Source organism: Oncorhynchus mykiss, chromosome 15 (assembly GCF_057628025.1).
Source record: "Oncorhynchus mykiss isolate SJ-2025 chromosome 15, ASM5762802v1, whole genome shotgun sequence".
In the NCBI taxonomy this organism is placed as follows: Eukaryota; Metazoa; Chordata; class Actinopteri; order Salmoniformes; family Salmonidae; genus Oncorhynchus; species Oncorhynchus mykiss.
In genome coordinates, this window is record NC_143036.1 from 24,889,921 (window position 1) to 24,905,922 (window position 16,002).

At 43.0% G+C, this 16,002-nt stretch overlaps 1 protein-coding gene across 2 annotated transcripts in view; it reads right to left on the reverse strand.

The window, feature by feature from the left end:
* The window catches only part of myo3a (myosin IIIA), a 75,756-nt gene that overhangs the window by 30,392 nt on the left and 29,362 nt on the right, over positions 1 to 16,002 (reverse strand). Inside the window, exons 6-11 of one of the 2 annotated variants that reach the window (XM_090199676.1) lie at positions 11,675 to 11,751; positions 9,800 to 9,945; positions 5,366 to 5,431; positions 4,828 to 4,983; positions 3,307 to 3,348; positions 189 to 288 (exon numbers count right to left, since the gene is read on the reverse strand). In XM_090199676.1, coding sequence (XP_090055802.1) covers positions 189 to 288; positions 3,307 to 3,348; positions 4,828 to 4,983; positions 5,366 to 5,431; positions 9,800 to 9,945; positions 11,675 to 11,751 — 587 coding nt within the window. The remainder of the gene's footprint in view (positions 1 to 188; positions 289 to 3,306; positions 3,349 to 4,827; positions 4,984 to 5,365; positions 5,432 to 9,799; positions 9,946 to 11,674; positions 11,752 to 16,002) is intronic. The other variant, XM_090199675.1, reaches the window with a different exon arrangement.

Sequence of the window (16,002 nt, forward strand, 5' to 3'; positions counted from 1 at the left end):
ACCAAGTGAGAATAAATAAAACCACCTTGACACTGATTAACACAAAGCCGATTCAATTGTATGTGTGGATCTGAAAGGATTGGCTAGATTTGAACAATATGGCTAAGAATTCCACCTATCGGCTAAGGGGAAGCTATTACCGTGTTGATAATACATATCCGATATCTTCAGCCAATTGAATCTCTTACCTCATCAAGTACTTCCAGGGTGACAAGGTCATCCACTTCGTCGGGGGTGGGGCTTGATGACATAATTTGACCACCTTTCTTGGTGTGGATGCGTTCATGCCTACAACACAGGATGCAATATAAAGTCTAAAGCAACTAGTTGCATCTAAACAACTAACTTATAACAGCAACATAGCTGATAACAATGGCTTCACATTACATTCCTCTATGAAGTTATTTTCTTAAAACTGCAACGCCTTGACTCCTTTTTCTCTTTTTACTCTCTATCTACTTAAATTAAACACATCTCCCACATCCACACATCTCCCACATAAAAATACTACAGTTTACTATGGAATACTACAGAACTTAGCATAGAATTCTGTAGTAAACTGTAGTATACTGTAGAATACTATACTACACACTTTAGTATTCCTCGATCGTGTGTAGTACTTACTATATCATTTTGTAGTATACTGTAGAATACTATAGTAAATACCACAGTATACTAGTTTGCAAAAACACTACAGTCCGCAAAAACAATAACGTTTAAAAAAAACTATATTACAGTATTTAATTTTCATACCTACAGGACATTAGCTCTCCAGGAACAGGGTAGGAGAGCCCTGATCTAGATCTATTCAAGCTGTGCTTCTACACAAGCTTTTTGCCCACGATGACAATTTAGCTGCATGACTGTCCAGACACTCCTCTCCCAGTTGTCCTTTCAACCCCTCTTGAGTGCGACTCCAATCAAGCGTTTACCTCCCCAGGCGGATAAAGGTTGAGGCTGACCACAACCAACTCTTAAACAAATAAATTGTTGGTCCCCACTGTTTTTTTGTAATTAATTTTTTGTATTTTTTTGTATTTTATTTTGTATTTTTTTACCCCCCTTTTTCATGGTGTCCAATTGTTGTAGTAGCTACTATCTTGTCTCATTGCTACAACTCCCGTACGGGCTCGGGAGAGACGAAGGTTGAAAGTCATGCGTCCTCCGATGGCTCTGCAGTACAGCGCCCTTAACCACTGCGCCACCCGGGAGGCCCTGATCCTATTGTTATTGTGTCTAACTGTCTAGGAGCTCCTTTCCCTGTTTTTTCCCTCCTTGCCTTGAATGGTGCCATGACATATCTTAATCCACGCTATCTGACTCTACTGGCTGATTGTGCTAAACCTGATTGTAAAATGATGCTGAACATTTTTTTTTACTGAACCTTTATTTAACTGGGAAAGTCAGTTAAGAACAAATTCTTATTTTCAATAGGAACAGTGGGTTAACTGCCTTGTTCAGGGGCAGAATGACACATTTTTATCCTCAGCTCGAGGATTAGATCTTGCAACCTTTCAGTTACTCGTTCAACCACTAAGCTACCTGCCACCCCTTGGCTGGTGTTTTTACAAACATTTTCTAATCCTCGCTTGACCAGCAACACGTGCCAGTATTGTGAAAAAACTCAATAATTATACCCATTCCTAAAGCATCTAATCCCTCTGTGCTGAATGACTTGACATCCTTAGTAATGAAGTGCCTTGAGAAAATTGTGAAAAGTCATGTGTTCTCAGCGCCACCCAGAAACTCCTCGACCCGTTTCAGTTTGCTTATCAGCCCAGCAGAGGAGTTGATGATGCCATTCTTATACTCCTCAACTTGGTCTATAGACATCTAGAGGGTGCCAAATCCCATGTCAGGGTTTTGTTTGTTGACTTTTCTTCTGCCTTCAACACAATCCAGCCTTACATTCTGGCACAGAGACTCATTCGGCACTTCCCCTTAGATTTGTGGCTGGTTTTGTGGCTGTTGGACTTCCTGAGCCAACGGTCACAGCGGGTCAAAATAGGTCCCCAAGTGTCAGACATACGCACCACCAACACAGGCTCTCCTTGTACACTAATAGTTGTACAGTTCCCATCCTGACAGACACCTCGTTAAGTTCGCTAATGACCCTGCCTTGATCAGCCTGTTGCATGGTGACGAGGAACACCATGGCCCGGTCCTAAATGACTTTGTAGAGTGGTGTGACCAATCACACTTAGTCCTCAATACCAACAAGACCAAAGAGATGTGCATAGACTTCAGGAAGTGCACAACACCTACCTCTGCAACATCTATCAGAGGTCAGAACATAGAGATTGTAGAGAAATACAAATATCTGGGTGTCCTCTTGGACAATAAACTTCACTGGAGTAAATGTACAGACCTGATCTACTAAAAGAGTCACAGAGACTGTACTTTCTCAAAAGGCTGGGATCTTTTAATGTTGACTGTACTATACTGACTCTGTTTTACAAATCTTTCATTGAGAGTATTTCAACTGCTTGTCTTGTTTGTTGGTTTGACAATGCCACTGTCAGTCAGAGAAATATGCTGACAAGGATTATAACCACAGCAAGTAAGGTACTTGGAGTCAAGCAGACAGGCCTGGATGAGATCTTTAAGGCCAGGGCCCTCTGCAAGGCTCACAAAATCATTTTAGACCCCAGCCACCCCCTGTACCCGGACTTTGAACTAGTCCCCTCTGGGTGCAGGTATAGGGCACCCCTCGGCAGCAAAAACAGAACTAGACAATCATTTGTGCCAGGTGTGATTTCCCTCCTAAATAGCTCGGGCTAATGTTCCTATCCACCCAGTAAGGCCAGCAGGCTAGTCTCTTTTCATTGCTATGTAACTGTTAGGAAAATTGTTTTGTCAATTTGTTTTGTAATTAAACGCCACTTTACATGACAGTGCAACAAAATGTCCCTATGGGGACAATAAAGTCAGTAAATCTGTGACAATGTCATTTTTCACGCTATTTGATGGGTCATACATTGTTTGATTTGTTAAAACATGGGTGTAGGTTGTAAAAACTACAGTCAAAGTTAGACATGAAACAGAAGACGGAGAAACGAACAACACATCTACACTCAAAAGGGTCTAGCCTGACTAAAACAAATCTGGAACACAAGGATGACAGTGTCATCCTTTGATGTCGACAACAATCATCTAGACACAGCACAATGACTTGATTTCAGCAAAGTGCTCGGTTGTGGGTAGGCTACAAACTATAGTCTACAGTTAGGGCTTTGATTAAACAAAATAAGTGGGCAGGTAACTAGCTACCCCTACAACCCCTACCAGGGCATTCATATCCCCTACCTGTCGTTACTGTCTGTGCTTCTGTCTGTCTTTCCATGACGGCTTAAATGACAGAAATAACATTACAGTTCATAAGCAGGATATGACATCGTTGCAGTGGTTGAACTTGATATCTGGGCTTCAGGGGCCCAACATTCAGTCACTGGTGAAGCTTTGAGCCTGAAGGTGACCCAATATCCAGCTGATGTGCAATTTGGATTACTGTCTACATCCAAGTAAAAATAATGCCTATCTCCTCCAATGGCAGACAGTTGTGCAACCAGTAGGAACGTAATAGAATGTAATAGAACATAAAGTACTGTGTGGAGTAGGTGAAGCTTGGGTTTGAAAGTTTAGATGAAATAAATCCACTACATTTTCACATTGGATCCCGGCATGGGTCCCTTTCGTAGATAACAAGTGACATGACTGTATAATAACATGTAAAACATGCAAGGTTATATAAGAATAGGTCTACATGACCAACAGAGAGATGTTATGAAATATATTATGACATTCATATGGAAGGAGTTTCTAGAATGTTCCATATGTTGTTGTTTTTTTCTTATTTTATTTCACCTTTATTTAACCAGGTAGGCCAGTTGAGAACAAGTTCTCATTTACAACTGCGACCTGGCCAAGATAAAGCAAAGCAGTGTGACAAAAACAACAACACAGAGTTACACAAAAACAAATGTACAGTCAATAACACAATACAAATCAATGTACAGTGTGTGCAAATGTAGAAGAGTAGGGAGGTAAGGCAATAAATAGGCCATAGAGGCCAAATAATTCAAATGTAGCATTAACACTGGAGTAATAGATGTGCAGATGATGATGTGCAAGTAGAGATACTGGGGTGCAAAAGAGAAAGAGGATAAATAACAATATGGGGATGAGGTAGTTGGCTGTGCTATTTACAGATTGGCTGTGTACAGGTACAGTGATCGGTAAGCTGCTCTGACAGCTGATGCTTAAAGTTATAGAGGGAGATGTAAGACTCCAGCTTCAGTGATTTTTGCAATTCGTTCCAGTAATTGGCAGCAGAGAACTGAAAAGAAAAGCGGCCAAAGGAAGTGTTGGCTTTGGGGTGACCAGTGAAATATACCTGCTGGAGCGTGTGCTACGGGTGGCATTTAAAAGCAGTTGGAGGCCACGGAAGGAGTGTCGGATGGCACTGAAGCTCGTTTGTTAACACAGTGTCCAAAGAAGGGCAAGATATATACAGAATGGTGTCGTCTGCGTAGAGGTAGATCAGAGAATCACCAGCAGCAAGAGCGGCATCATTGATATATACAGAGAAAAGAGTCGGCCCGAGAATTGAACCCTGTGGCACCTCCATAGAGGCTGCCAGAGGTCCGAACAAGAGGCCCTCCAATTTTACAAACTGAACTCTATCTGAGAAGCAGTTGGTGAACAAGGCGAGACTGTCATTTAATGCAAAAGTCAGTTGAATCCTGAATACATAGTGCTATGTGGGGCCTTTTTAGCTTTTATCTTTCTACCATTGGCTAACAGAGGTCATCTGCATCATGACGGTACCTTGTCTTCCCAGTGGTTCCTATCTGCTGGTTGAGGTCTATGAGTTCCATCAGCTGTTTCTGCAGGATCCTCTCTCTGCCTACAATCTGTCTGATGAACACATGCTGGAGCAGGTCTAGAACGTTAGGCCTCAGCTCAAAGTCCTTGATCAGACATCTGTGGGTGAGACAGTTGGACAGGGAGAATGTTACTTATGCTCTGGGCCTTGCAATCAGCAAGTGAACATTGTGATATTCTGATTCATGCTTCTGTTTTAGGGGGTGAATGGTTTATGAAGAGCAAATCTGAAGAGGATAATAAACCAAGTATTTTGGCCTGTAAATGAGAGGGAATGTTTACACGTTTGTGCTCTGTAATTAGCAACGACACACACACACACACACACACACACACACACACACACACACACACACACACACACACACACACGCACACACGCACACACGCACACACGCACACACGCACACACGCACACACGCACACACACACACCAACAGACACATAACATACACACACACCCAGCTCCCATTATACTCACTTGCAGATGAAGTCGTTAAAGTGGTCCGACCACAGCTCCGGCTGGTACAGGGTAGGGGGAGGGTTTCTGTATGGGGGAAATAATCAAAAGATAAGATAAAATGTGAATTACACAGACTGGGAGGAGAACAGAGGCTACGGCTGGGAGCAGGATGATGGAATGATCATCACACTGTGCTTCATTTCAGATACCAAGAGAAATCTCAACGTTAAGCCTGACACTCACATAGGGAAACTTTAAGGCCACTTGGATCTAAGCATTATGGTGAAAAACACCAACAAATGATTTCGAAGCTAAACAGCACCAGGTTGTACTTGCAGAATGCTGACATAAACTTGTCATGGGACCATCAAAATGTTGACAGGTGTTATGCCAATTGGAAATAACACAGTTATAAGACATTATACCCATTATGCAGACTTTCTCCTCCAATCTCAAAGTATCCATAATGAATACAAAAAAGTGGTCCTTTAACAAGCAAATACAGCCAGAGACTGTAGTTAGCTCCCCAACCCCGACAAGACCACACCCACTAAGGAACAATAACGCTAATTTGTATAATTCCCTGTCCTGTTTAAAGTGGTTCTTTAGGAGAGGGTGCTTGGCACAGGTTGTAAGAGTTGATATTGCATTGGGCCCTTTTCACGTCCGCACTGACAGCGATTCATTGCTGTAATGGGAGGGCATACATCTCCTGGTTATCACACTTAGTTCACACCCCATATAGACAGAGTGTGTGTCAGACATTTAAATGGACTCTGTTCTGCCAACACTCCCACTATTAAAATGAATTCTTATCTGGAAGACAAACAGGTCTGGAGAAGCTGTGGGGAGGGGAGAGTCAACCATCTGCTATCTAGACCTGGATACTGGAGCTGAATGTGGAATCAAGGAGCTGAGAGGAAACAAGGACGCCTACTGTAGCGATATACTGGTGAGAGACGAAAGGGTTTTGACCATAGTAAAAGGACGCAGCCATCAGTACTATTGAGTCAAGATAATAGCAGTGGTCAAACAAGCTCACACTTCTCATCAAATTCTCATGCAACTAATTCATCTGTGTGATTAGTACAACCTACTCAATGTGTTTAAAATGTGTAATTCCGGGAAATATTTAGACCATTCCTATACACTCCTGTATCTTTCTACTCCTTTACCAAGAACCGTTTTGATCTGAAGAACCCTTTATGGAAGACAGCGGTTCTTTGTAATGTACAGGGTTCCACCTAGAGCCTTTTTCATCCTAAGAACCGTTTTTGGAAGAAAGGGCTCTTTGATGATTCTTTACTAGGCAAGAAGGACTCTTTGGAAGGCAAGAATGGTTCTACATAGAAACATATATCATATTTCCCAGCATGCTCTTTTGCAGGGTGGTTTTCAAAATTGTTTGTTTAATGTCTGTGTTTTTGCATGTACACTGATTTATAGATACATTTTATGCTACACACAGAAAAATAGCATACATTATTCTAAACTAATCCAATCTGTTAGTGGTTGGACTTATTGCACCTGTTACTGAGATGGTTGTTCTAGATGGTTGTTCTAGATGGTTGTTCCAGTTAAGATGATTTATTGAGGTATTCTCAATATTCCATCTTCCCTACAAAATTCCACTTGTTCCACTAATTCCAAAACTAATTAAACATCACTTTGCAAGCCAGCATAATGTGACTCGCAGGCTTGATGTGGCCTGTAAACCAGGAGTTTCCTAACACCACTGTGTTAATAAAAAAAACATATTTTTATCTTTATTTAACTAGGAAAGTGTTAGGGTATAATTAGGTGCTCAAATAAAGGCCTTATGATATATGTAATGTATTGTCATAAATAATGACATTTTAAAGGCTAATAAGGCTGGTGGAACCATTCATAGAGGGTACTAGGAAGAAGATAAAAGGGTTTCTCGGTTAAACAATTCATAGAGAGTTCTAGGTATAACCATTTACAGGGGGTTTTATGAGAACCCTACATAGTGGGTTCAGGTAGAACCCTCTGTAAAGGCTTTTACCTAGCATCAACAAGGGTTCCCCTATGGGGACAAACTGAAGTGTTTTTGTGTTTTTACCCTTTTTTTTTACCCTTCCTAAATTCATGTATTTTGGACATGTACTGTATGCTGGGACATATTTTGTGTGTGTATGCTTTCCTGGCTGTGTAGTGTGTATTTTCGACTTGACCTGGGGTCTGTTCCCGTCCCTTATCTGTCTGGGTGACTGCTAGGCAGTGCCAGGCCAGAGGGAGTGTTGGCAGAACTGCTCTCTCTGGGATCAAACCGGGATAATCCTGAACACAGGTTCCCTAGCCATAATCCAGTGGAGGAACAGCTTCCGGACATCTTGGGTGATGTCATCGTGGCTATTAAAAGGGGACAGCACTTCAAGCAAAAACACAGCGTGTGCCTTCGCTGGTCACTAGTGTGTGAGTAAGAGAATGAAATGAATCACTGTTGAACTCAAGACCCATTTGAATGCATTAGTGAAATGCATTTACAAACCTGCTCAATGTGTTTGATTACTTGTATACTAGCATGTCTGCTGGCATGACAGGACAGTGTTGGATGTAGAGTGTTGGCAAAACAAAGGATAAGGGAATTTTGGCAACCAAAAATACAAAAGTCAGTGGCAATCATCCCACTGAATCTATTGAATTTTGTTCATTTAACATGGTTTCTCAATGGAGATCCTGGCCAGCATAGTGAAAGAGGAGTGTGAGGGAAGTGTGTGGAGAGAGCCTGCAGCTCTTGTAACAGCAGTCACAAAGATTCAGAGATAGCTGTGTGATGATGACTGCTCTGGAACAAAAACCCCCAAGCAAAGAGTACACTAACAACAGAGGGGAGAGCTGAGAGAATGGCCTTTGTGTGTGTATGTGTGTGTGTGTGTGTGTGTGTGTGTGTGTGTGTGTGTGTGTGTGTGTGTGTGTGTGTGTGTGTGTGTTTAGACAGAGGGTCATAGCAAGAACGAGAGAGAGAAAGAGAGAGAGAGACGCACACACAGAGAGAGAGAGAGAGACACAGAGAGAGAGAGAGAGAGAGAGAGAGAGAGAGAGAGAGAGAGATAGATAGATAGATAGAAAGACAAAGAGAGAGAGAGAGAAAGACAAAGAGAGAGAGAGAGAGACAGAGAGACAAAGAGAGAGAAAGACAAAGAGAGAGAGAGAGAGAGAGAGAGAGGTGAAAGAAAGAAGGGAGAGGAAGCTACTCTTTTGTCATTTACCATTTGCAATTTTTCCAGTCTAGTGAGGCATGTGTGTGTGCCTCTGTGTCGGTGCACACAGTGGTGGGGTGGAGATGGACAAAATGTTGTGGCGTCAAGATGACAGCGGTGATGAGCGCTTGTGCACCCGCCTCACAGCCTGAAGACCAACGACAGTAATCAATAACCATTCACCTCCTCCTCCCCCAACACAGTGAGGGCAGAGGAGGAAAAAGATGATCTAGACTCCCCTCCCTAAGATGATCTCGACACCCCTCCCTATTTATCCACAGAAAGAGGAGGATCGCAGTAAATAGCAGAGAGAGGTGGTACGTCTAAGCTGCTGTAATGCAAAAGAAAGCTATCTATTCATTTTGCCTTCTGACAGATCCAAGCCCCACAGACAGTTGTATGGAAGGACAATTCATCTCGCTGGCTACAGAACTGTAGAGTGCAAATGGTTTTGTAAATTGCAGTCCAAACTGCCTGCACTGCCCTACTTTGACGTTCTATTCTACCAACTGAAAAGCGCAGTAATAAAACCTAGTTGTGATGATTGTGTTGCTCTTTTGTGTATGAAGGGCCCTCACAGTGTTCTACAGGAGCACCATCGAGAGCATACTGTCAGGCTGCGTCACAGCCTGGTACGGCAACTCCACCGCCGCTGACCTCATGGCTCTTCAGAGGGTGGTATGCTCAGCCGAATGCACCATTGTGTGCACACTGCCTGCCCTCCAGGACACCTACAACACCAGGTGTCGCAGGAAAGGCCAAGAAGATCATCAGGGACCTCAGCCTCGCCACGGACTGTTCTCCCCATTTTCATCACTCAAATGTGGGCAGTACACAAGCATTATGGCTAAAACTAAGACTGGCCAATAGCTTTTACCCCCAGACCATCAGGCTGCTGAATAGCCACTACTAGTTAGCTACCTGCTACCCCTGCCCCCCACTGACTTTCTACCACCCCTCAACAGACATCTACCCTACCCAATGGACATTTATCATTATGAATAGCCACCACGGCTGCCATCTGTGTAGCAGTTAGATTGCAAGGCTGATGTTAGTTGTTGCAATAACGTCTTGTTGTCTGATATCTAACAACAGATGTTAGACATAGCTAACGCCTAGCCTTTAGCTCAGTGATTTAGGAAAATACTTCCTTCTCTGTTGGATATCTTGCACTGAAAACCCCGGTTCAATCCCCAGATGGTTAAATGTGCAGTTATAGGAGCCTGACCTGGGGATTTTGAAGAGAGCTCTCATTGGATGGAGGTCGGAGAGGGGCGGGTCTCCATCTCCCAGCTCTATGGCAGTAATGCCCAGGGACCAGACATCACAGCGAGCGTCATACGTGGAGTCCAACTGCTGCTCACACGCTATAACCTGTAGACGGAGACACGCGCACACACCCTCATTACGATTAGCAGCAGGAAAATGCAGTCTGTCTTTCTAATAGTTTCAAAAAGCTTGTCTAAGGAGAATATTATTGAGAGTGTCTTGGGAGTTACGGGCACACCTTTATCAACAACTGCTGCAGGCGTCTACAGGGAATATTGTACAGATAGGGCACGCACGCACGTACAAACACACACACACACACACACAGATAGACCATCATCAAGAGTGCACGCACGCACGCGCACGCACACACACACACACACACACACACACACACACACACACACACACACACACACACACACACACACACACACACACACACACACACACACACACACACACACACACACACACACACACACACACACACACACAAACCGCCATCAACAATATCCTTAGGCCAAAATGGCATCCCACTAACAAAATATATCTCCCCATAGGAGACACATACGGTACGTACACAGACAGAGCATCGATACACACAGTTAAATCCACACCCAGACACCTCAATCACCTGCAGGGAAACAACAGTAATCATTCCCAAGGTACATACTTTAGTAGCGTACTCAAAAAATGCATAATATTGTCCAAACATAACAATTACAACATCATTAAGACACCTTTATCGACAAGGGTCCCAAAATGAAATATTCTAAATGACAAAACGTCACATGAACATAATGAAGTACACATTAACGTGCAGAATGCACACCATAGCACAGTACACACGCACAAACATAGATGAAGAGTAGTGTCATGAACATGTCACAACTCACATGAATAACAAGAAACCATAAGCAATACGGAATCTTCATCTCAACAGTCATGAAGAATATTCAGCATTTACGACAACAAGAAAAGCCAAGCAGATACATTAGAATCCATCTTGCCTTACCCTCAACTCAAATCCACTAAATTTGAGGTACTCTTATCTTTTTCCAACAAAGCACAGAAGGTACCATCCAACCCTTCGTAAAAGACTTCCAAAACTGGCAGAGAAACCTTACGATAGCCTATCGACTATCTGCCGCACTCCTCTCTCTGTTTCTGTTCGGTGTTCTGTACGTTGTTGCTTTTAAAAAAGTATTTTTTTTACTCAAATGGTCCACCTGAAAGGACATCCACCTCCGAATCTAATGTCATTAGTTATACTCTATGTAAACGTTATGTAAAATGCCATTTCTCCGCGTAAGTTAACACCAAATACATTTGCAAAGTGGATGTAAAAGTCATGTAAAAAAAGAAGGACGGCCGTTTTAACCAGGTCACCTTCAGCATCGTGTTGTAGTGTGAGCCAGCCAAGCGCTAGTGTCTTGTGACAGACAAGAACATTGAGTAGCTGGTCAGAGGCCAACACTCAGGTGAGATTTGGTTCTTATTCGGGGCTCCCGAGTGGCGCAGCGGTCTAAGGCAGTTTATCTAAGTGCTAGAGGTGTCACTACAGACAACCTGGTTCAAATCCAGGCTGTATCACAACCGGCTGTGATTGGGAGTCTCAAAGCGGAGCACAATTGACCCAGTGTCGTCCGGGTTTGGCCGGGGTAGGCCGTCATTGTAAACAAGAATATGTTCTTAACTGACTTGCCTAGTTAAACAAAAGTCAAATAAATCAATTCTACTTATCAAGGTCAACAAAAGTCAGCATTCTTTCTACAGGTCCAGTGTTGGGTGCTATGTAAGTGTCTAGCGAGGTAAAGGGAATGAGGCCTACCTCCGGCGCCATCCAGAAAGGTGTTCCCACCGAGGTGTTCCTACGGAGACGAGTGTTCGTCAACTGGGCCGAAACACCTGCACAAAGACACAAGGACAACATAGCTCAATTAAATAGGAACCACAGTATGAACGGCTGTATGCATTGGGACATCACAGTTCAGTTACATAGGACATCTATAGATTTATTTTCATCTCATGTCCATCAGACAGAAACCAGAGCAGCTGGTTCCGATGATGAGCTGTCATAGGGTCAAAGAGTGAAGTTCTATTCATATTCCAGCTGGGATGGATGAAGTAAACGAAATTCCTGACCCACTCTGTTAGCCATGATGGTGCCGTCACTGGTGACATTGAACGAAAACAGACTTGTGCACGCACGCACGCACGCACACACACACACACACACACACACACACACACACACACACACACACACACACACACACACACACATAGCCTCAAACATAGCCTAAACACACGCCAACTTGTGATTGCTCTCAAGCAAATGATGGATTGCTTTGCATTACAAATACCCCCAGGTGATTTAGCAGTGCATTTGACTAGAAATCCCATCATGAACAAACCTCAGAACGACTATATTAGCACTTGCTTTCTAATCTACACAATACTGACTAACCCATTCAAACCATGACATGATTTAATTGGGATTATTTGGTAAGTGTTCCCGTTATCTTCTGGTCATTTTGAAAGGAGACTGTATACAATTCAAACGGCTATGTCTACGGTGGATATTTAACTAAGAATAATTCTAAAGGTCCAGTCAATCTGAATAGGACCATGGGTCGTCTCTTCATGGCCATAGCCATTAGCAGAAGGCTGCTTTCTCTTCCTACCTTCACAGTTATGAGGCTAGGAAGATGTTACACACATGATGTGGGTGCAGTGGTGTAAAGTACTTTAGTAAAAATACTTTAATGTAATACTTAAGTCTTTTTTTTTGGGGGGGGGGGGGGGGGGGTATCTGTACTTTACTGTACCGTTTGACTTTTACTTCACTACGTTCCTAAAGATAGTAATATACTTTTTACTCCATACATTTCCATACAGTACTCGTTATATTTTGTATGCTTAGCAGGACAGAAAAATGGTCAAATTCACGCACTCATCCAGAGACCATCCCTTGTCATCCCTACTGCCTGATCTGGCAGACTCACTAAACACACGTTTCATTTGTAAATGATGTCTGAGTGTTGGAGTGTGCTACTGGCTATCTGTCAATTTAAAAAACAAGAAAATGATGCCGTCTGGTTTGCTTAAAATAAGGACTTTGAAATGATTTATACTTTTACCTTTGATACTTAAGTAGATTTTAGCATTTACATTTCATTTTGATACTTAAATATATTTCAAAACCAAATACTTTTACTCAAGTAGAATTTTACTGGGTGATTTTCACTTTCACTTTCGTCATTTTCGATTAAGGTATCTTTACTTTTACTCAAGTATGAAAATTGGGTACTTTTTCCACCACTGCTCATGTGTTCATATCAAAATGTCTGGACAATCAGCGACAGGCCGAGCCACAGTCGTGAACCAGACTCCAGTCCAGACAAATCAGTGTGAAGCTGCAGTAGGTGGTAGAGGAGCAGCCTGAACTGAATCCACCACTAGGTTATCAACAGAATGCAGCGAGACTACTATGGACTGAGAGAGAAGCTGTGCATCAACAACTAGCTGTGTGGTTACTATGTGCTTATATGTTTAAACAGACAACTGGAGAATTCCAAAGTGTTTTACAATACAGTATATGAAATGTTGCTAGCATAGATGAATATACAGTATACAGTACACTCCATCTGAGTCAACAAATCACACATGTGTAAAACAATGTTAATGTTGGCTTTTATCTATGCTGTATGTAACTGTATAGTGAATATGAATGAACTAGAGTATAAGACGATGTTATTTGTAAAGAGTATATAATGGATATCTCTCAGAGGCCCTCCTTGTTGAATGGGTTAAACTGCATTCTGGATGGAATGAATAGGCAGGAGAAGGACTGCAGTAAGCAGCAGATTCTCAACGGTGCTGTAGCAAACATCAAAAGGGATTAGGATTATATGCAGGAGGGGATATACACAGGGCTGACACACTGTGCTGCACGTGCACGTGCACATGCACACATGCTCATGCATGCACACACACGCTCATGCATGCACACACACTTGCTCATGCATGCACACACACACGCTCATGCATGCACACACACACAAAAGATGAATGCACGAACACATGCATGTTACTAGCAGAATTTTTTTTGCACAGATAGTCAGTACACAGACACATTTGAGTCATTTATCAGAGCGACTTGGGTTAAGTGCCTTGCTCAAGGGCACATCGACATACTTTTCACCTAGTCGGGATTGGGATTCAAACCAGCAACCATTCGGTTACCGGCCCAATGCTCTGAATCTCTAGGCTACCTGCTTACACACACGCACACACACAGAAAACCTACACCCAATCAAACACACACGTCCTACACACATATGTTCACACATATTAACCCGTATTTAACCATTTCATGGTTGGTGTGATGAAATGGTTATGAGGCCCTGACACGTATGCACAAAGACAGCCCTATAAAAAGCCCCCGTGGCCATTCTTTTTCTACAACATTACCCAGAGGCAGGGCCCGGCGGAACACCCTTAATAATCATCAGAGAGATAACACTGTCAATTAGCATATTCATTAAGAAACTGAAAAGATGGCCTCCATCCATATTCTTCTTCTCTTTTTCAGGGCTTTTTTTTTCTCAGAGTGGTGATGAGTCACTGCAGGGGTTTTATCTTTTCAGCTGCTTAGTGTAGCGTGGGACGTGCCAGTCCCCCACATGGAAAACTATTAGCCTCGGCGTGACGCAGGACACGCGTGGAGCACGTGTCCCTGCTATCTTCCTCTCTCTCGCTCTCTCTGTCCCCCATCTCTCCTAGCCACCTATGTCCAGCCCCCTGTATCACCACTGTCTGTCTATTTTGTCGCTCTGGGCCGTCTGTCTGTCTGTCTGTCTGTCTGTCTATTTCGTCGCTCTGGGCCGTCTGTCTGTCTGTCTGTCTGTCTGTCTGTCTGTCTGTCTGTCTGTCTGCCGCTCCACGTATCAATGTGCCCATTGATATATTCCCCAACCTTTCTCTTATCAAAATCAGTTACCAGGATTCAGGAGAGAAGCAAAATACAATTTTTCCTGCACAGCATGACAGCCTATTGGAATAAATGTGCAGTTGAGTGTCTTTTAGTTTTCACAGTGGGTGGGATACCATGGGTCGCCAACCCCAACAAGAGTAGACTACATTAATTCAGTGGAAGAGGATTTGGGTGATATTCACCATAATGACAGCACATTTGAAGCTAAATGAAGAAACATAAACTCTTCTCTGTTCCCATGACAATCTTTGTTTTTGTCATAGCAACACATATTTATGCGGCAAGTAGCCTAGCGGTTGAGAGCGTTTGGTCAATAACCAAAAGGTCGCTGCTGGAATCCCTGCGCTGACTAGGTGACAAATCCCTTTGAACAAGGCTTCTTCCTGTAAGTCGCTCGTACCCCCCCCCCCCCCCTTTCAAATCAGTGATATTTATAATAGTTTACAGCCTCAGAAACACTGATGAAACCAACATAACACCACACTATAAAACACAGATCTCTGTACCTCTGTACAAACGTACGGGGTGTTATGTATTTCTGATCAAAATAAAGGCATGCTTGATCAAATGAATCTGACCATGGGATATTCAGACAGCCTCAAACACTCCTAGTTGTTTATAGGTCACCTCCTAACTCCATATTCATCATGAAGAGTGTAGCACTGGTATTTGTGTGGAGGACTTCGCTAAATCAGATCATACAGAAGGGTCATTTGAAAGGGAGGGGGTACAGTGTTTCCTGGAGTGCAGGTTTGATTGAATCCTGCCCTCATTTGAATGAAGTATTCATGGGGAATGTGGTGAGTGAAATATTAAACAACAGAGTGGAAGGAGAACATTGTGTGTCCAAATGACAGCTTCTCTGTAATAACATCAAAGCTTTTCTATAGTCTACCATGACTTTACTATCCTGACCAAACAATGCTTTCCTGTTGACTGACTTTGACAGAGCCAGGGGAACTTTGAAGCATAAGTCATTACTATCTCCCTCTCGCTTTCTCTCTGTGGGGTCGTGAGTCATCACTATCTCCCTCTCGCTTTCTTTCTGTGGGGTCATGAGTCATCACTATCTCCATCTTTCTTTTTCTCTGTGGGATCGTGAGTCATCACTATCTCCCTCTCGCTTTCTCTCTGTGGGGTCGTGAGACATCACTATCTCC